The following is a 22,750-nucleotide window of genomic DNA, read 5'->3' on the forward strand; positions in this document are numbered from 1 at the left end:
CAGCACTCTAAGCACAGAGCTGCCTTCCATCATTCTAGCCACTGGTATCTAGCATTAATGCAAGGCAAGAGGGGGAATTAGGGACCACACTCTCACTGATGGTGCTCCTTTATCGCAGGGAAGCAAGGTTTCCCTGGCGCACAGACCAGAGTTCAATCTAATTCTTTTAATGGTTGTGCAGGCCTCTGATTCCATGTACTGTAGTAACCAGCGTTAAGTACAAGCCACTGCTGCAATCAGCATGTCAGCGCCAATCACTGCACATGGAATATTGAAGCAGCCTACGCGTGCTTGCAGTTTGGAAGGAAGATTGCTGCTGGCTCCTCCATCTCCCACTGTCTGATCTTAGAAAGCGTATAGAAGTTTTAGACGAGAAGGGTGAGACTGCATCAGGGCAGGAGATGCTCAGCTAGACTGAGTCCTTTAGGCCTCAAGATTCCCAGGGATGATAACACATGTCTTCCAATCCAGCAAGTCCAAAAACTGAGCAGGCTCCTGTTCCTCCCAGTTGCCAAAGGCAGAATTGAACTTAAATAAGCAGAAGACAGCAAAAGAAAAAAACACTTACTGGAGGGTATATAAATAGCTGGAGTGAATCATAACTTCTCACTTTTGTAAATATATATTCACTTGCACTGTTAAAATATTTGTTGCATTTTTTTGCTGCTGGACTTTGTTAAGTTGTACAAATTTGATAGATAAGCATCCTCTTTAGATATCTCAAGGATGAAAGAAGTTGTAATGGCCAAGCATTGTCCATCTCTCACAAGCCAATGACTCCTTGACTGCAGACAGCATTAGACATCACACCGTGCCATTGAACTGTACCATTGCTGACTGCCGCCAGAGAATTTAATATGAACGCCAAGATCGTCAGCAATGTGCAGGGAATAGGGTATGGCCTGCCCTACACAAACCAACCAGACCTACTCCCAACTAGTCAGTGGGAGTACGGAATCACTAATGATTCTACATATCTGTTGAGGCAAAGTTTCATTCTATCTATCACTTTTCTCGGGAATGTGTTGTGTACTATGGGAAGTTACACTTCAGCACAACTTAGCAGACTAAGCAAACATTGAAAGGGAGACACTTTAGGATTCCTTCCTAAACATACTACCTGTCATAAGAGGCTACACTGTACAGCACTCAATAATCATAAAATAAACAACGAACTGTAGTTTCTGGAAATCTGCAACAACAGCAGAAATCGCTGGGGAAACTTAGCAGGTCTGGCAACATCTATGGATAAAAAGCAGAGTTAACATTTTTAGTCCAGTGACTCTTCTTCAGAACCTAAACTCAAATATCATAAACTGACTGAAGACTTAAAATCCACTTTACCTTCATGCCATATAATGTTAGTGTCCTCTCTTGCTGACTGCTGACCTGTAAAGTGCAAATACTTGAAAGAGGGATCATCCAAAGGTAAAAAGCATACATTCATATGGTTAAGAAAATAATTATCTCCTCGTTAGCAATGGGAGGGCAGTGCAATGAAATTCACTGTGTTGGTTGTCTGTAGAAGTATCCACATCCCCACAAGAGTCACCTCTCTTTGGCCTACTCGAGCATCTTCTGCCCTGTTGAGGCCTTTGTCCTCCATCCCACTGCCATCTTCACCCTTTGTCTTTTGGGCTGAGAATTCTCTCTCTGATGTTAACTCAGAAACCTTCCTGGCAAGTTTTGTTTTTCAAAGGGTTAGTTAGAGTTTTTATTTTTAAAAAACTAGTTTAGCCTTTTATATAAAATGTATCTTAAAATTAGACAACTGTGGCATGAGAAAAATTCTTCCAATATTTAGTAGCATCTGACGAGAGAAAGCAAAATTAGCATTCCATATTCAGTGACTCTTCTGAAGAAGCACTGAACCTGAAACATTAACTCTGCTTTCTTTCCTCAGATACTGTCAGACCTGCTGAACCTGTCCAGCAATTTCTGCTTTTGTTTCTGATTTCCAGCATCTGCAGTTATTTTTTTCTTTTAGTATTGATTGGAATGATTTCAATTCCGTTTCAGCCTGCACCCTGTGTTTCCTGAAGTGATGAGATTAATTGAACGTTGTTCCTTGTCTTGCCTGTTTGCAGCTGGTCCTCTACTGAATGATACCAAAGTTGTTAAGAACATTGCAGCATCCTCCATCATTTCATTATACTTCAGAGATCTGGGGACACAGATAAGCTGGATTACGGTAAGACACAATAGCATCACAATAGTCAGAACCACGAAAGGAGAACCTAGAACATCTTCCCGTACTGAAAATGCCAACTGGTACATGTTATGTTTGCTTTTCTAAGTGCGATGTTTCCCTTCCACCTAGCCTCGTTGCATGATGGTCAGGTAATATTTTTGAATTACGTGCTCCAGAAATCCAGCAAGAAATAGCCACTCTTATCTGAAATGTATACATTCTACATTCTTCTAACTGACATAATCATATGACATGGAGTGGTAAACCAATAATGCGAAATTTTTTTATTTGAATCTAAGATTATGCATAAAATTAATTGAGAGACTGCATGTAGACATGTCTGACCACTGTTGTTTTAGCCTTAGTTCAAGACATGGGGTTATGTATCACATCGTGTCTAGAGGTGAATAAATTTATTTTTTTATTCATTCATGGGATAAGTGTGTTGCTGGCTATCCCATCCACCATTGCCCAGAGGTTGCTATAGGTTTGTTTTGTACATTAGACCAGCTAAGGATGGTAGTTTTCTTCCTTAAAGGACATTAATGAACCAGATGAGCTTTTCCCCAACATTTAGCAATGGTTACTTTTAGACTCTTAATTTCATATTTTTAGTGAATTCAAATTCTATCATCTGCCGTGGCAGGATTCAAACCTGGGTCCCGAGAGCATTATCTGGATTAACAGTCCAGTGATAATGCATTAGGCCATCACTTCACCTTCATGGTTGACAGAACTGTACGATATGCAACACATGCATCCTATCATAATATAAACATACAAACATGTCAATGGGAAAGGGTCAGCTATCCCATTTAGCCTGATCTATATAACTATAGTGTATTCTGCATCAGGTTGGGAGACCATTCACCATGAGGTTCCATGCATTGTCTGGGAAGGGGTGAAAAGCTAAATCAAAGTTCTCTGGCCTGTCAGGGGAAATAAAACTTTGTAAGTTACTTTAGAAACAATCAAAATTAATTCATGACAGAAAAAATAAATTAATTGGCATTCACCTTTTGTACACTGTAATCTCCATACCTGCCAGTATCAAGTGTAGTATTTTTCTGAAAGGTACAAAGGAATTGTTAGATGAATTATGATTGAAACATTGAAATACTAAGCTGAGTGTTCAGTGAAAATCATCAGGGAATAAAAGTTCAGCCTGTCCTTCTTTGTATGTTGATGCCCATCAAACCTTCCCATATAAGGTACTCTTGTGTAATAAAACAGGCTGAGTATATAATAAGCCTCATTCATCATTTAGGACTTTTGTCACACCTCTTCTTCAACAAGAATATTTGTATTTCTTTTCATGGCAATACATTTCACCATGCAACATGCTGCAACTCATTTCAAGTTATTGTTCTAGCAGCATCAAATAATGCCAAATGCTGGAAACATTGGAGGTGAATTTTCAGGGTTAATCTTCAGTTTCTCCAGTAATAAGCACCAGCTATGAAAACTCCAGAAAAATTACAGAAATTCTATCTAATCCTTAAACACTATATTGTAAGGTTTCTGCTATATCTCTGATGAATTTGCAGTGGATGAGAGAGGAAAGTCCCTAATGTCTCAGGAGACTAGTTATTCACATTGTTATATTGCATTCTCGTGACACTATGTAGGTCTATGGCTGTGGCCTCTATGAGTTCTACAGAAATATAATCAATATATCTGCAACAGTTAATTCTTATTTCCCAGAACTAATGTTGTGTTCTGTCTTCAAGTGAATGTGTGATGAACACCACCTGAAAAGCAAACATTGCTTTGGTCAGGTTTGGGAAATATATATAGGTTTCCCAGATTCAGATTGCAGAATCCAAACTGTGCATCAGTGTTTCTTTTTTGTACAGGATACACTTGGGCAATTTTCCATCTTGGCAGGTAGATGCCAGTGTTGTAACTGTACAGGAAAGTCTCAGGTAATGGGGCAGAGCTAATTTTGGAGCAGAAGTCTTTCAGAATTACTGCTGGAATGTTATCAGGGTACACAGATTTGCAAAATCCATTGTCTTTAGCTCTTCCATGATATCATGTGGAGTGAATCAAATTGGCTCAAGACTGGTATCTTAATGCTGAGAATCTCAGGAGGATGCTAAAATGGATCATTCACTCAATACTTCTAGTTGAAGATTCTTGAAAATGCACTGTGAGATCCCCCATCATTGAGCATGGTGAAATGTGTTAGATCATCCTCCAGTGAGTTATTTAACTATATTTCACCATTGGCTGTGTCAATGCTGCAGAGATTAGTGTAATGGCGTTGCTGTGACTGTCACATGCTGCTTTTGCTGCTGGGTAACTCTGTGTTATAGCTTCATCACGTTGACACTTGACTTTTAGGTCTGCTTAGTACCATGCCTGGCATGCAGCCTGGCATTCTCCCGAGAACCAGGATTGTTTCCCTGGCCAAGCATTAATGGTAAAGTGGGCCTGAAGTTACAGTTTGCAGTTGAGTACAATTCTGCTGCTGCTGGTAACCTCCAGGTGGATGTCCATTCTTGAGTTGCTACATTGTTTTTGAAATCTGTTCCATTCAGCGTAACATGATTGAGGGTATCCTCAATGCAAAGGTGGAATTTTGTCTCCACAAGAATTGTGCAGTAGTCAGGCCTATTGATACTGTAAGACAGATTAGTGACATTAACATTTTATCTTCTTGCTGGTTCTGTCATCACCCACCACAAGTGCATTCATTTCCCTTAATATTCATCAGCTTGGTCAGTAGTGGTGCAATCAAATCACTCCTAATGATTGATACTAAAGTTCCCAACATAGTGTACATTCTGTGCCCTTGTCTCCGTAACTGCATCATCCAACATGTAGAAATAATGATTTATCAACTGAATGGGAGTAATAGATGGTAATCAGCAAGTGGTCTCCTTGCCCAGGTTTGACCTGATGCCATGTAATGTCATGGCGCTGAAGACTCAATACAGAATACGCACAAGGCAACTTTCTCCTGACTGTATGCAACCGTGCCATCTTCTGTTCTATCCTGCTGGCAAAACAGGACCTCCCCAGGGAGGGTAGTGGTGCTACTTTGTTGTAAAGTATGATTCCATTCTGTGTCAGCCTGTTGCTTGAGGAGTCTGTGGATCAGCTCTCCCAATTTCACCACAAAGCCCCCCATGTTAGGTCTTCAGAGTTTTGACAGTTCTCTGTGTGCCATTACCATTTCCAATACCTCGCTTCATACTGTTTGACCTCTCCAATTTCATTCCTTTCATTTGCCTTTGTAGCAGTTTGATGCAACTGAATGACTCACTAGACAATTTCAGAGGGCAGTTATGAGTCAACCTCATTACTAATGAATTGGAGTCACATATAGGCCAGACTGGATAAGGATGGCAGATTTTCTTCTTCCTTAAAGAGCATTAGTGTACAAAATGGGCTTTTATGATAAACATTTCATGGTCAACATTAGACTAGCCTTTCTTCAATTCCAGTTTTTTTTAAAATTCAAATTCCATCATCTGCCATGATTGAGTTCAAATCCATATCCCTAAAAATTAGCCAGTGTATATTCCAGTGACAATACCGTTACATCACCACGTATCCATATTACTTAGTAGATAGAATTCTGAAGCTTCATATAGTCTTTTGATGATGATTATATATGATTTGAATGGTAAACATGTAATTATTTTCATTGTTAATGCAATGAAGAGGCACGTTCTGCTATAGTTCAAATGCTAATGTGATTGCAGTGAATATTTTAGGCAGGCTACGTTTGGAGTATTGTGTGCAGTTCTGGTCATCACACAAGAGGAAGGATGTGAAGGCTTGGAAAGGGTGCAAAAGAGGTTCACCAGGTTGTTGCCTGGATTGGATTGCTTTAGCTACAATGAGAAGTTAGATTATCTTTGCTAGTGCGCCAAAGGCTGAGGGCAACCTGATAGAAGTAGGCAAAATTATGAGAGGCATGCATAGGGTGGATAGTCAGAGCCCTTTCCCATGGTAGAAATGTTAAATACTAAGGGGCATAAGTTTAAGGTGAGAGGGGAAAGTTTAAAGGAAGCAAGTTTTTTCATTAGGCTGTGGGTGGTAGTTGCCTGGAATGCACTGCCAGGGGAGGTGGTAGAAGCAGATACAACAGCAATATTTAAGAGGCAGTCAGAGAGACACATGAATAGGCAGGGCATATAGAGACAATGTGCAGGCAGATGGGATTAGTTGAGAATGGCATCATGGTCAACACAGACACGGTGGGCCAAAGGGCCTGTTCTGTGCTGTACTGTTCTATGTTCTTATATGGTCTTGTGTTTGGGCAGTATTGTGTGACTGGTGCATTGAGCTTTGCCACTCCAGCTAGTGATTGATGCTGCAAATGAACGTGATTTATGCTGACAAGTAGCAGAATGGGCCATCTGTCATCTCAGTGATTCATCAGTAAACATTATACTGCCTGATTCATGTGATGCCTTCATTTGGTACATATAAACAACCAGTGGCAAAGAGGTTGAGAGCAGAGTGCAGTAGGAATGTTGGTGTGTTGTTGTTTGTTGCTGACAGGAACTCACGAGATCTTACATATTGTTCTTCACCCAAAACAGGAAGGTGTCATATCATCCAGAGTCCTAAAGTCTACTTCTTACAGTGAAAGCCCTTCAGGGCCATTGTCTGCTGTGGTTATTGTTTCTGCTCCTCTGAACTATTCAGCATTGATGGACTTAATATGACATGCATGCCATTTTATCAAAAAAACTTGACCTTTTGGCAATGTTTCTTGTTCTTCTGGAAACCAGAGCTCTCTCAGATCCCTCCAGGGATGCTACATCTGTCTTGTTTTATAGAACTAAACAAAATGTAGGGATTAAATCCTGATTAACATCACATTCAAGCTGATAATAATAAAATTAAAATGTTGATCAAAGATAAGCATACATTACAAATTAATATTCTAGGTTCAGGAGTAGGAACCAAAAGATTATAGCTGAAATTCCCTAAGTCGCAATGCCAGAATTATGCCTTAATAGCATCTAATTGTCCCCTCCAGTTTTAAGCTTCATGACAGAATTGATTGTCTGTAGAAAGGTATCTCAATGACATGTGTTCGTCAGGTGCTCACCCCACCATAGTCACTCGTATGGTACCCAGCAAGTTATTATCCAACAATCATTTCGTCCGTATTCAACATTCACCTGCTACTCCCATGCCCCTTTGCCCCAAAATCAGCACTCACCATGTCCTATGTTTAGTGCTTACTTGTGTCATGTACAGCTCGCACATGCACCATAGGCATTATAACAGCAGGTATGGCATATCATCATGAGTAAGGAGGATATCTTTCTTAGTTACCCACATTTCCATCAACTAGAAGATAGGGGACAATGTGATGAATCTTCTTCTTAGCAAAATTTAAGTCTTTATGGATCTAGTCCTCATGTGAGGCTTGGATCTCATAGCGAAGCTGTGTGCATCCTGAAACACATGGCATTCTGGCCATTGGTAAAGTTTCAGTTTCCATTCAAAGTGCAAGATTAGAAACTCTAACCTTTGGGAATCTTTGTTCAATTATTGCCATGAGGTGTCCTAATATTATTATAATAACTGTTGCTGCCAACAATTATTGAGCATCATATTATATTAATTATCAGTTAGCTAAAGAATTACTGGTAGACAGATAGAACAAGGTATCGTTGGAGGTTTCAATATTTCTTTTACTTTTAATAACTATAATCAACAGATAATTGATGAGACAGCTCATATCATCCACTTATCTTCTAACTCCTTTCTACCTAAGTATGACCTCTTAATGGGGAAAGCCTCGAAATTGTTTATAACAAGACATTTCTCTAAATAGGATCATTTCTGATGGAGCACATTATACTAAGAATTCTTAATCAGTAAAGAAAGCGCAACCATAGACCCAGGGCTTCCATGTTATAAAGAGGATAACGAAGATTCAGTAAAGAATGTAACATATAAATCAAAGGGGATTTTAAGATTGTATGCAATTTGCTGAAACTATAGCAGGGATATCCATCCAGTTTTGGGAACCCCACTTTTATGTGGGCAACTTAGAATCTACTTGCGCACTTTGGGAGCAGAAATATAGAAAGACAATGTACAATTATTCTGCAAAGTGTAAATTATAGAGAAACCTTGGTGTCTATGTACACAAAGCCTAAGGGTGCTACTTTCAGATAAGTGGCAGGGTAAAAGTTGCTTTAAAAAACACATTTGGACTACTTGTAGAAATAATGCAGAAACATCATCAATCTTTGGTTAGGACTCAGCTGGAGAATTGTGGATAATTCCAGGCAGATATAAAGGCCTTTGAAAGGTGCAATTGAGTTTCACAGACCACTGCCAATATTTTACCAGAGGTGGGGAACACTATCTACCCAGAAACAAAATCATCTAAGTTATGCTTCTTCTTCTATGAAGCTGTAAACGCTGTCATAGATCTAAATCAGATCCCTTCACTGATTAATCTCCAGATAAATCCACGTTGGCCAGTAAGATGACAACCCATGCTCCAGTTCTCCAGAACTAGGTGCCTGAAATAAATCAAATCACCTTTGGATAAAGTAAGCATGCAAAAGCAAAAGAGTTCACAGGCTGGTTGGTTCGCAAGCTGCCTCTTGGGCACACCAAGTGGAAAATAATTGTGAACCACATAATTTAAGGAGTAACTAAAAAGCATTGCGTTGAATCAGTCCAGCTCACAGTTCAGGTTCACTTTTGCCTGCCTAGTAAGGGAATGTTTGATGCAATTAATTTTTTCTAAGCAGATATTTTCTGAAATTTCACCAATAAAGCTGAAATACATTACCACTCCTTTCAGGTGTTTCTAACGGAATACACTGGGTGTCTATTAATCTATCTGCTGTTCTATTTTCGCATACTAAATCTGTATGAAGCCGAGGACATAAACCATTCCAGCCGCCACCTGGTAGTGCAGTAAGTAACTTCTTATTTTGTCTTTTATCACATAGAGGTTTCTGATATGCTTCTTTTTCACAATTCAACCTTTGATTCAATTAATCATTTTGTGAAGTCTATGGGCCTGATTAATCTTCTATGTCTCACTCGAAAATTACTCATTTCATCAGCAGAGAGAATTGTGTGCATGTTTTCTTGGAAAGTCCATTTGTACATGGTCTGGTGTATGTTCTGATGTAGTTGTAGTTCAAAAGTGCAAAGCAGCCAAAGACATTAAACTTTAAAACATTTTAATGCAGAAGCAACATAGCTTCTATATGTTGTATAGGACGTTTAGTGCCTGAAAGGGTTAATTGACATCTCAAGATAAGGTCCACCCTCAGGAGTATTCCAAGGAAGAGCTAACCAGTTCCAGGCTTGAGGTTCAGTATGAGTCCTAAGTTTAGTACTAAGTGCTACGTAGCCAAACAGTAATGTGCACTTAAATCTAGTCTTAATTCTTAAGTCTAACATGATGCCTCACAAGAGGGTCTCATATAACTCAGGTGTAACCTTACTTAGAGTCATATAGTCACAGAGATGTACACAACATGGAAACAGACCTTTTAATCCAACTCGTCCATGCCAATCAGGTATCCTAAACTAATCTAATTCCATTTGCCAGCATTTGATCCATATCCCTCTAAACCGTTCCTATTCATATATCCATCCATATGCCTTTTAAATGGTTTAATTGTACCGGCCTCCACCACTTCTTCTGGCAGCTCATTCCATCGATGCACCATTCTCTGCGTGATAAAGTTGCACCTTTCACCTTAAACCTATACCCTCTAGCTTTGGATTCCTCTACACTGGGGAAAAGATCTTGGCTGTTCACACTATCCATACCCCTCATGATTTTATAAACTTCTATAAGGTCACCCCTCAGCCTCCAATGCTGCAGGGAAAATAGACCCAACATATTCAGCCTCTCCCGATAGCTCAAACCCTCCCAGCCTGGCAAAAACCTTGTAAATCTCTTCTGCACCCTTTCAAGTTTCGCAACTTCTTTCTTGTAGCAGGGAGACCAGAACTGAATGCAGTATTCCAAAAGTGGCCTAACCAATGTCCCATACAGCCACAACATAACCTCCCAACTCCTACACTCAATGCATTGACCAATAAAGGCAAGCGTACCAAATGTCTTCTTCACTATCTTGTCTACCTGGGACTCCACTTTCATGGCACTATGAATGTGCACTTCAAGGTCTCTTTGTTTGGTAACCCTCCCCAGGATCTTACCATTAAGTATATACACCCCGCCCTGATTTACCCTACCAAAATGTAGCACCTCACATTAATCTAAAATAAACTCTATTTGCCACTCCTTGGCCCGTCAGCCCATCTTACTTACTAGTAAATACTAGGTAATAAACTTATTCTTTTCTGAGACAGCGTTTCTCTTCCACAGAAGATTTTGTGTGGATATTCTTCTCCATTTGGTATCAATAACTCAGATGAATTTCGAGAAGAAGGATTGGTGACAGTGAATCTATGCACAGCATCTTAAATGCTATCAGTAAACATGGCCATACAATAGGTTGCTGTCAATTTGGAAATTTCAATTCAAGCTCTTGGGAGATGGAAGAGAATTATTCCCTCAACTGCTTTGCCTTTTATCAACAAAAGGCATTACCCATCCTAATGTTTGCTGCCTCTTACAAGAAAAATGAGCAAGCACAGATGACCTGGTGTCATGACAGGGCAAGCATCTCACCAGTTGTGACTTTCACAGGAAATCCCCCAAGGCTTCATAGAAGATGTAAGGATTCATGCCTCAGCACACAGCTCTGTGCTTGGAAAAGATTCAGTGCCAAAAAGATCAGGCAATGATTTTTTAAAATGTATTCATTGCTTGTTAGGCCAGCATTTAATGCATTTTTTTAAAAATAGCAACGAGTTCCATGTTCATAACATAGCAACAGAGTGAAGGCGAAGATCTTTGCACGATATGCTGTGATAATTACAGTCAATCACAATTTTTGAGTCCAGAGCTCCAATGAAATGTCCTTGAAGTGCCTGTGCTGTCTACAGACACAGGTAGAAATTCACAATATGCTTTCAGGTACTGATGGTGGAACTGGAACTGGGCACACTTCTGCTTGTGTGGTAGTACCCAGCACACACAATTCAAATTTACTGGGGTGTCAGAGGATGCAGGAGCCAGTTACAATCATGCAGTGGGATATTTATTCATTTATGAAACCCACTGTTAGTTGACAATGTAGTAGGCATGAAAAGTTTATAAAGGAACATCCTGGGCAAATGGGAAAGCTCTGCAGCAAGGCAGAACTTTCCTGTCCAGCTCTATTTGATCAGTACTTCTTTTTTCATTTCTAGTTACAAGACTTTATCACCCTCAAATCTTTCCTGTCTTCACTGTCTTCCACTTATGGCTTTGAGTTGTGACCTCCCTCATATCTGCACAAGTGCAATTTATGTGTGAAACTGGACAGACCTCAGTGGCCTTGTTGATTAAGCATTGTTTGAAAAAAATCATCAAATCATGGAAAACCAAACATGGTTTGTTAGTTATCAATCAGCTGGTCAAATTTTTCAACAATTTGGGATCAGACCTATTGATTTTGCTTTTATGTCAAAAATCCCTGTGCTTAATAGCTGAAATTTTCTCTTCATACTGAAGCCACAATTCCAACAGTTCGATTTGTCAGCAATGAGCCCAGTACATCAGCTATGCATGTCTCATGTTGTTGAAAAATCATGATCTCCAGCCAAAGTTGCTCATTGATAGCATAAACTCAGAAACAAACCTCAATGCATTCTTTCTGAGCAGACAGATGCTCAACATGGCTGACAGTACTTCCAACCAGGAATTCCTGCCAAAAGCATCGGACTTTCATTTTTCACCTTCTATTCCAACTTGGTTGGAAACTTTGGTGAAGACAATTTGAAGACATTTTGACCTATAAATTAGAATTTGATGCTTCCATCTTATGATCATAACTAGGTATAACACTGATCTGTTCCAGTCATCATCCTGTGCCTCAAAACAAACTTATTTCACTTTTGGGTTGAGTATTTTCAAACATCACAAACTAGATTCTGACAAATTACTAACCCTTCAAGTTTTGATAAAATAAAATCAATCTCCAATCCTTGCAAATAGATTTTATGTGAATCTCTACAAACAGAATTCTTGTATTTGTGTACTGATTTTTAATGAAAAAATTGGGAGTGCTGCGCACGAGAAGTGAATTAGCACCAGTAGGGGCCAAAAAAATAGCTTTGGGATATTAATCATGTTTTCATTGATGATTTGCATTATGGGATTGAATCCTATGTCTCAGATTTCCTGCCTTGAGCACTCTTTGGCATTTAGGCCCAGCATATAGTTTGGATGCCAGAAGTCGGTAGATACCATAAAACAACATAACCGGCAAGAGCTAATTGTGAAATTTCAGCAAGACAGAAGAGGCAGAATGTCACTCTAAGAAAAGCTGATAAATAAAGATCTGAATGAGAATTGATCAGAGATAAGATACATTGACAACAAACACAGAAATTGCTGGAAAGCTCAGCAGGTCTGGCAGCATCTGTCAAGAGAAATCAGGGTTAACGTTTCAGGTCCTGTGACCCTTCCTCAGAACTGATGGTAGCTAGAAACTGATCAAAAGTCACTGCTGGAACACCAATTGCGTATTGAGTGAATTGTACACTTTCATGTCTTTGTAGTTTAAATAGTGTAAGGATTCACAAGTTGATTAGCAGTCTGACAGCCTATGAAGTAAACTATCATTCCATGAACAACTATTATTTTATCAGCTCATTGGAGTAATAAACTATATATAATGGAAAGTCTTCTGGACTGTCACAGCCAATGGGATCGAGTTCCCACACGTGTCAGCTACCCGGGTCCCCATTTGACACCAGCCCACGAATTGGATGGTGCAGAGTCAGATTTTAGCACTGCAGTGCCTGTCAGAGTCAGGACTACAATGATTAAGCCACAGGCTGGATTTCACTTCAGAGAATGACTGCTTGTTAGACAGATGTGTGTGTTATGAACTGTGCTAATGAGCAGGTTAGAAATTGGATGATCAGAGTTTTCCAGTGTTTCACTGGGATCCTTTTATGACAGATAAAGATCTCTGCTTTAGCTGGGGAGATTATATTGCCATCTGTGTTCCTCATGACTAATGCCTTTGGCTCCAAAGGAGTTTAAGATTCTGCAGAATTTGTTAGCCTGCCAACAAAAAGCAATTTCTGGAATCAAATATACCACCTAAATTCCAATATAGTAAATAGAAACCCAAATATCAATAATAACTCAAACAACAAGAAATGGACACTTAGTCCTAATCAATAGCAACATGCAAAAAATCTTGACAAACGTATAGCTTTCCAAATTACTTCTCTATTTTTTTCTTCCTCCACCTTGCCTTTAAGCTTAGCTTGCATTTGCCACTCCCTTCATTACATCAAGCAAATCCTTGAAACTCTGTTTGTGCACAGCTTTACTAATGGAAACACAGCTCTGAAGAAGATGCTGAAGGTAAGCATTAGCATAGCTCAGTACTCAGCCACTGGCAAAACTTATTTCCTATATTGCTCCTTCATTTTCCCCACCATAATGGTTTTATAGAGCAGTCACAAATGTTTTCTAACATTATTCATTTCTTCAATGTTTTAGCTCGTAGACTGGATTAAAATCCAATGGTATCATGAAGTAGTTTCAATAAATCTTTACCTGAATGGTATGTGGTGGAGCTTTAACTTTTGTTTTTCAGAAACCTGTTACAATGTCATGAAGGACAGCACTGATGCTGAACAATGGATAATACAGATCTTAGACTGGCATGTAATCTGTTTTTTATTTCCCATAAGATTTATCTCATTTATTCTCAAAAGAAATGAGAGATGTATTGCCTCGCATAGCCATTTTGTTTTATTACATATATATGTTAGTTTATTTTAATAAAGAATAGCAACCAGTTTAAAGCCCATTTTATGTTATAAAAGTCTGGCATATTTATAATCCAAATGGCAGTCATAAGGTGTAATATATATCACAAATAGTTCAGGTTTGCAGGTTTAACTGCATTTATGCTAATTCAGTAAAAATAAAGCAATAAATATGGGCGAGAGACAATATGATCTGTAATATAATGTCGCTGTAGAGATGAGAGCTAGAATCGATAAGAAGCCATCAAACATTAACCTATTGCATAACCAGTTAAAATCCTTAATATATCTCCAAATTTCAGAATGATTGGAATATAGAATTTAGGAAAAAAATCATGTAAGTTTTTGACACCAAATATTACACTATTGTTCCTTTATTTGATATTTCACAATATACTATTTTAGAAAGTATACACAATGAAACAGGTGAATAAAATCTGTTTAATTCAGAAGAGGGTTTATTGGTCAATAGTAGAAGGATTTTAACTTGGGGAGGGTTTAACAAATGCTAGTCTCAGAGGAGTCAGTGCATTCAGGAGCGTGAAAAAGCACAGGACCAGAAGTAGGCCATTCAGCCTTTTAAATTCAGGTGCCTGTCGGGAATTTTTGTTTAATTAATCTACCTTCAACCGATTTTCCGGGGAACGATTTGCCAAACTTTCACACTTTATGTCCAGATGTGCTTTCTGACATCACACTCTATCTTTAAGGTTATGCCAGCTTGTTCTAGCTTCCCCTTACACAGTAAATAGTTTCTCCCTATCTACCTTAAAGATCCTTTAATCATCTTTAATCCCTCAATTAAATAGCTTTTTCACCTTATATAACTGAAATGTTGGCAGGATTAGAAATCTCGTGTATGTAACCAGAACTGATAAGTTAACCTGTTGAGTCCTGGCAAGTCCAGTATATAATTTATGAGGCGCGTGTCCAGAACATATTGGTGTACTTCAGTTGTACCCTAACCAGAGCTTTGTATAGCTATGGCAAGCCTTAAGTTGTGTGTGATACAATACATATGAGCTGGGTACTAAACATAATGTGTGCATATATCTTGGGGTGACATTCACAGTTACACTGCAGTTAATTAGTTGAATAAAGCATTTTGGCCCAAACCTTCAACAATTCACACTGTTGGATTCCCATTCTGTTCCTACTTATTTTATGCTGGGAGTGAGCTCCCATATTTCTGACCTGAACTTCCGATTGGAGAATATACCTGAAATCCAACTGTTCCCTCTTAATGCAGGAGTTGGTGGAATTCAAACCATGCCTCTTTTATATAGTAGTTCTTGTATTCTGTTAAGAGTTTGCATGTCCCAAACCTTGTGTGAATTGGATTATTTTCCACCTCTGTTCAACAGCTAAAATATTTTCAAAAGTCTTCAAACAAAAGAATGTACAAATTAGGCGCAAGGCTGGGCCACTTGATCCTTTTAGCCCACGCTGCCATTCTGTAGAATCATGGCTGATCTGATTCTTCTACATTCCTATCCACTCCAATAACCTTTCACCCCCTTGCTCATCCAGAAGCTAACCACTTTGTCTTAAATGAAAGATTCTGCTTCCACTGCCTTTTGAGGAAGAGAGTTCTAAAAACACGATGGAGAAAGAAAAAGAAAATTCCTCGTTTCTCTTTTAAATGGGCAAACTATTATTTTGAAACAGTGAACACTTGTTCACAATCCACCTACAATGGCAATATCGCTTTACATCTACCCCATCAAGACCCCTCAGGATTTTATATGTTTCAATTCAGTCACCTCTTAGTCTTATAAACACCAGCGGATACAAACGCGGTCTGTCCAAACTTCCCTCATAAGACAACTGGACCATTCCAATATCAGTCTGCTAACTTTCTCTGAAATGCATCTGATGCATTTAGATTTATTGTCACATGTCTGTAAAAATAGAGTGGAAAGTGTTTGTTCATGTACAAAATGCAAAGAGTTGACATGCTCCGGCGGTATCTTGCAACACTGAGTATAAGGCAAGATTTGATTGCAATAGAGTTCAACTTTCCCTCATCATCTTGTTACTCTCTGCCACTCCTCCTTTGCTGCTTAACATTGGCCGCAGTCTCTGTCACGGGCTGTGGGCTTTCGGTTGTGGGCCTGCCTTGGCTCTCACTGACTGCCAGCTTCGAGCTGGGGTCAACGAACCCGGTACCATCCCTCCTGGACCTCCTCTGATGCTCCTCCAGGCACAGCTGCTGGTCGTTGGCCTCCTCCACGCCTGGCGCTGAAGCCTCTGCGACATTAGCACCAGAGCCATAGCCGGCCATGGATCTGGGGCTGCGTGGGGGTCCGGTCCCAACCGACACCATTCCCCCTCCCCTCTGTGGGAAAAAACAAAGGAAGTGAGGAAACCAATTGCCTTTTGCTACCACCGCTGATCGCTGGGAGGAGCTGCCTCTGTGGCCGCTGTCGCTGTACATGTTTGGGAGGCTGGACCCCCTCTCACCCTGCTGAAGACGCCACAAAAGACTTTTAAAGATAAATAAGGAGAAAAGAAAAACAGCAAAAGTAAAGAGAAAAAGAAACAACGAAAGCAGACAGAAGCGGATAAGACCCGGGCCAGGAGCCCAAATGTTGCACTACTACCCCATTGCCACCTCGAACATCCATCCTTGAATAAGGAGCCTAATATTGTACACAGTGTTCCAGATGTGGTCTCACGAATGAGCTATGATGTTTACAGTTATTTCCTTATGAACATATGATATGGGAACTGGAGATGGACCATTTGGGCTCCCAAGCCTTCTCTTCCATTGAAGACTGACTGTGACCCACATCTCTAATTTGACCAGGCAGGACAACCTGCCCAGAGTTTACGTTGCTAAAAATTAATGCCTTCGTGTAGGAAACCACATGAGATACCAGCATTCTTCATAAGATTTCAATATTTGTGCTCAGCATGTAGTTTCCATAAAAAGTGATGCACCTAACAATAGATGTTATTTAAAGAGTAAGGAAGACTCTAACAAAGATATAATTTATTGACTGCATTTTCTATTAACAACTGGCAAACTGAAATATTCATATAGTAAATGATTGACAGTGTTGGTGGTGCAGGTAGTTCTGCTATAACATGTGTTTTGTTAACACAAATTTGCTGTAATGCAATTGATGAATAGTCAACGCTGTTTGGATAATGCGTACTCTCTGCTGTACAGCGATTTTCCATAGTGATTTCGCTATAACATGATTTTCTATAGCAATTTTCTTTAGCAGAATTTTCAATAGCATGAGGCCACACAAGAACACAACTATCGCGTTATACGAGAGCCACCTTTAGAAAGATGACGAGAGCTAAAGAAGAGGTTGGAAAATCTAATTTGTTCTCGGGCTATGTTTTGTTCGAGGCTGATCAACAGAAAAGGGGAAACATTTAAAGAGAAAATCGTACTTACGGCAAACTAACCTTGGTCCTAGCTACATAGAATTATTAAAGTCAAAAGGAGAGAGTGATGCATAAATGTATGAACCAGGTTTCATATCTCTCCTACACTGCTTGAAAGCTATTGAATATTATTATTTTCATGAGTTCTAAGTATTAGTTAGATGTTGTTATATTACCAAATGTAATTTCTTTTGAAAAAAATACCTAAATGGGGATTCTACAAAGAATAATACTGAATTTTAAACTTTTTAAACCATAAACTGATAAGTTAGAACTCCTGATTGAAAGGTCAGAAAATGCAGGAATGAAAGTTTAATTTAATTTTCTCACAAAATGTATTGATCAATAATTTTGTCGTATTGAAACAGTTATTTGAGGGAAGAATGAAAAATGTCTGCTTTCAGAAACCAACTATTTTGCCAATTGAAATTACAATGTTTTTTTCAAAGGACACATTATTTCAATGCAGTTTTAAAACCATAAATACTATTTAAGTTTATTGTTTTCATTTATTTCCAGGGATGTGCCTTTTATTGGGGATTCACCGTGTGGATGGCTTATTATATCAATCATCCTCTATATACACCTCCTAGTAGGTTGAGTTTATTGCATGATTTAGAATTGAGCTGTCAAAAAAAGTTTTCTAAATTTAAGTTTTAGTTTAGACTTTTCAAAACCTATTCAATAAGTAATGCAATGAAAAAAGGGATTTGTTTCTTCTATGTGCCCCTGATGCTTTCAACAGTACTAATTTGATAGTAACTAATGATTAATAAATAAAGGTTGTGATGATAACTTAAAGAGTGACTACCCATTGAAGTAGGAGCAAATTGCTGCAGATGTGATCTCTAGCATTTTTTTCTTTTCAGCACCTATTGACAATCATTGATTAGTTGCAAAGTGCTTTGGGATACCCTATGATGTGAAACATGAGTCTGTTTGCTTTTCTTTCTGTTTTTTCTTCTTGAATGTACTTTGTTTATTGAGTCTTTAAGTCTTGAATTTCATATTTTGAGTACTAGCCTATTCCATCAACTATAGTGAGATAGGTAGCTATGGTTAACTGAATCTACCAGCCATGGAAATATTGTTTGACAGGTTTTGGATAAGGAAATATTATTGTGAGACTAAATCCAGTGGTATAGCATGCCCAGCAGTCCAGAAGTGTGCAGATATTGGATTAGATTTTCTAATGAGTAACAATCCCAGTGAGATTACCTCTTTTTTCCTACATTTTTCCATTAAGAAATAGCTATGCAGTTTGAGCAGGAGATTTTGATCACAGCTCCTTTAGAAATATGGAGCATAGCTTAAATCCAACAGGTTCGCAGTGCGGAATAGTTGGGAGTAGTCAAATCATATCTCTTTTTCATAGTGGTAGTTGATCTTTTTTGTGAATTAAGTGTTCAGCAGCTTAGGCTCAGGAAGTTTGACAGCTCCTGCTAAAGGATAAATGCATATGGTGAGTGTGGTAGAGTTGATAGAGTACCAGCTGGCAAAGATGCTAAGTAAGAGATATAGTGTTCTGTGCTGATTGGGGTGGTTTGAGGGTATCAGGTTTCGTGGGAAGTGGATACAGTATTGAGCCTCGCAACAACAAGGTGTCAGGTCCAATTGCAGTACAGGGTTGTTTGGTCTCAGTGGAAAGTGCAGCAGGTCAGGTCTCAGCAAAAGTGAAGGGTTTCTGTTGCTGGGGGAACAGGAGAATGAATGAATGGATGATTTTATTGTCACATATATCTTGAAGATTTAGTGAAATGTGCTTTGTTGTCACAATCCAAGCCATTTTGAGCTACAAAAAGATTGAAAAGAAATTACTTAAATAACAGTTCATCTTCTGATCATATTGGGTCTCAAACACATCTCCAGGGCTTCTGCAAGGTCTCTAGAAAAAGTTCCAGTCCTCAAGGAGTCCTGTTCCGGAAATGACAATGATGCCGCCATTGCCCCAGGATACACTGGCTCTGCTGCTATCTGACACCACCATCCAGGCTCCAGGCACTGCTGCCACTAAGAGTCTAGGCTTCAGGCCTACTGCCCGCTAGGTATCCCACTCCAAATAACAACTGTCACCCAGAGTCCAGGCCCCGGGGCTAATGTTGCTGGGAGTTTTCGCTCTGGCCACTGTGCTGCCAAGAGTCCAGGCTCAGTTGGGTCCAGGAGAGTGGGGTGTAGGTCGGAGTTCAGCAAATATAAGACATCTTAAGGAGGTGTGTTGGGGATGTGTCTGGTAAGTTAGAAGTCAGGAGTTAGACTAGTTTTTCAGCTTCTAAATGAAATTCCAGTTTTCCTAGCTACCATCAGTTCTGAGAAAGGGTCACCAGACCCAAAATGTTAACTCTGATTTCTCTTCACAGTTGCTGCCGGACCTGCTGAGCTTTTCCAGCAATTTCTGTTTTTGTTCCTGGTTTATAGCATCTGCAGTTCTTTCATGTTTTTTTTCAGCTTTTAACTTTTCCCATGTAACAATTAACCGAAGAGGAACCTTCTGAAATCTGCAGTTAAATAGATACTTTCTTCTACTTTCAGGCAATTCCCTCAGTACACTTTGTTGGGATTCTAGAATGGCCTGACATGTAACTATCTGGTTACCAGGAAATCCAGGCAAATGTAGGGAAGTGGGAAATGTAACTGGACACCAATCACATGACATTTTGTCTAAAATATTTACTCTGATACAATCTGATACAATCAGTGCTATCCAAATAGGAGACATTTAGTATAGCTTCTAAAAGTAAATAGAAAATGATTTAAATATGCTCTTCGGGACAGATCAAGGTTTGGAATGACACAATGGAAGCTGGTGGAATGTCATTTAGGTTCACAGAGTCATACAGCACGGAGACAGACTCTTCGGTCCAACCAGTCCATGCCAACCATAATCTCAAACTGAACTAATACCATCTGCCTGTGCTTGGCGCATATCCCTCCAAATCTTTCTTATTCATGTACTTATCTTTTATATGATATCTTTATATGGTATAAATATCTTTTAAACATTGTAACTGAACCCGCATCCACCTCTTCCTCAGGAGGTTCATTCTACATGCGAACAACCCTCTGTATTAAAAAAATTGCCCCTCATGCCTTTTTTTAGATCTTTCTCCTCTGACCTTAAAAATATTTCCCTAGTGTTGAAATCCTCCATCCTGGGGGGGAAAAAAAATGCCTGCCATTCATCTTATCAAGAACCCGTCATGATTTTATAAACCTTTATGAGGTCACCTCGCAACTTCTACTTCTCCAGTGGAAAAAAGTTTCAGCCAATCCAGCTTCTATTTCATACAATAAAATCTGAAAATTGGAATCCAGCCTCAATATCTGTGTCATGAAACTACCATAAATTATTGTAAAAACCCATCTGGATCTCTACAGTCCTTCACAGGAGGAAGTCTTCTGTCCTTTACTGGGTTCAGTAACCTACTTGAGAGCCACAGCAGTGTGGTAGCTGCTCTCTGAAAAGGCACAACGAATCATTCAGTTTAAGGATAGTGTTGGCCTCACTAGTGATGAAATGTAGGTAGTTCTGCGCTAATGCGTGTTTCGTTAATGTAAATTGATGAATAGTGGATACTGTTTGGATAACACAAACTTTCTACTGTAGAGTATAGCAAATTTCTGGAGCAATTTCCCTATAATGCGATTTTCTGTGGTGAGTTTCTATAGCGTGAAGACACACAAGAACGCAACTATCGTGTTATAGGAGAAATACCTGTAAATAAAGGGAAAGATAAATCAGACATTGTCTGTGGAGAGAAAAAAACAGAGTTTACATTTCAGGTCAATGACATTCCATCAGAATTGAACTAAATAATGAATCTAAGATTTTATGAAAATACAGAGGCAAGAAAAAAGCAAGATTTGGACCTGGTGGTCAGGAGGGAGGAAGGAACAAAAGGGAAAGTCTGTAATGGATTGCAGTTGTCATAGAATGACTACAGTGTGGAAGCAAGTCACTTTGCCTATCGAGTCCACACAGAGTAATTAATTTGCAGAAGTCAGCCTTCAAACTTCATTTTAACATGGTCAAATTCAAAAATGCACACCACAAGCTCATCTAATGTGCTATGCCAGAAGACACAGATTGTATTTATTTAGAAAAAAGTGTCATGCTGGACTACAGGTGTGTTGCTATCATTGCATGTATATTAAGGAAGAAGAATGGAAAATAACAAGGGAGCTTTCAATCAGTTGACAGAGTATCATAGAATCCCTACAGCTTGGAAGCAGTCCATTCAGCCCATCAAGTCTACACCAACCCTTTGAAGAGCATCCCAGCCAGACCCAGCACACTACCCTATTCCTGTAACCCTGCATTTCCCATGGCTAACCCACCTAGGCCACACATCCATGGACACTACGGGCAATTTAGCATGGCCAATCCACCTAAACTGCACATCTTTGGACCATGGGAGGAACCCGCAGCACCCGTAGGAAACCCACGCAGACACAGGGAGAATGCGCAAAATCCACACAATCACCCGAGGGCGGAATCAAACCCGGGTTCCTGGCGCTGTGGGGCAGCAGTGCTAACCACTGAGCCACCGGGAATCAAAAATAGTGACATCTGTCCTATAGGAGAGAAATATCATAAATATTTCAATGAATTGTATGCCTAGATTTCCAAAAGGAAAGCTTTGTTGATTAACCTCATTACATTTCTGAAGAGGCAGCAGAGAGAGGAGTTTAGAGTATTACAGTAGATGTAATTTATCTAGCTATCCAGTGACCTTTGACAAGGTGCCACGTGATAGAAAAATGAATAAGATCATTGCAGGGACATGCAACAGAATAGGTAGCTAGCTGGTTACAAACTGCAAAGCGAAGAGGAGGCTAGACAGTAGCTATTCAAACTGGCAGAAGATGGAAAGTGTGGAGCCACAAGCATCAGTTTAGAAAGTGCTGCTGTTCATAATTTCTAAAAAAGCTTTAGACATTGGAATTGATGGTCAGATGTCCTGGTAAGCGACAGTGCTGGAGATAACAAGGTGTAGAGCTGGATGAACACAGCAGGCCAAGCAGCATCAGAGGAACAGGAAGGCTGACGTTTCGGGCCTAGACCCTTCTTCAGAATTTCTGAATTCCCTCTTCATTTCTGAAGAAGGGTCTAGGCCCGAAAGGTCAGCCTTCCTGCTGCTCTCATGCTGCTTGGCCTGTTGCATTCATCCAGCTCTACACCTGGTTATCTCAGATTCTCCAGCATCTGCAGTTCCTACTATCTCTCGTGCTGGAGATATGTCCATTGACTGTAAAAAAAAATCTAAGACGCTTACTTTTTGCGTCCTTGCAATGCTAAATCAT

At 39.5% G+C, this 22,750-nt stretch overlaps 1 protein-coding gene across 1 annotated transcript in view; it reads left to right on the forward strand.

The window, feature by feature from the left end:
- The first annotated feature begins 2,044 nt into the window (after window positions 1-2,044).
- The window catches only part of LOC109929151 (trans-2,3-enoyl-CoA reductase-like), a 45,645-nt gene continuing 24,939 nt past the window's right edge, over window positions 2,045-22,750 (forward strand). The window contains exons 1-4 of the mRNA XM_020528950.2: window positions 2,045-2,191; window positions 8,988-9,103; window positions 13,532-13,637; window positions 17,969-18,041. Coding sequence (XP_020384539.2) covers window positions 2,045-2,191; window positions 8,988-9,103; window positions 13,532-13,637; window positions 17,969-18,041 — 442 coding nt within the window. The remainder of the gene's footprint in view (window positions 2,192-8,987; window positions 9,104-13,531; window positions 13,638-17,968; window positions 18,042-22,750) is intronic.

Source organism: Rhincodon typus, chromosome 3, assembly GCF_021869965.1.
Source record: "Rhincodon typus isolate 14 chromosome 3, sRhiTyp1.1, whole genome shotgun sequence".
NCBI classification, from domain to species: Eukaryota; Metazoa; Chordata; class Chondrichthyes; order Orectolobiformes; family Rhincodontidae; genus Rhincodon; species Rhincodon typus.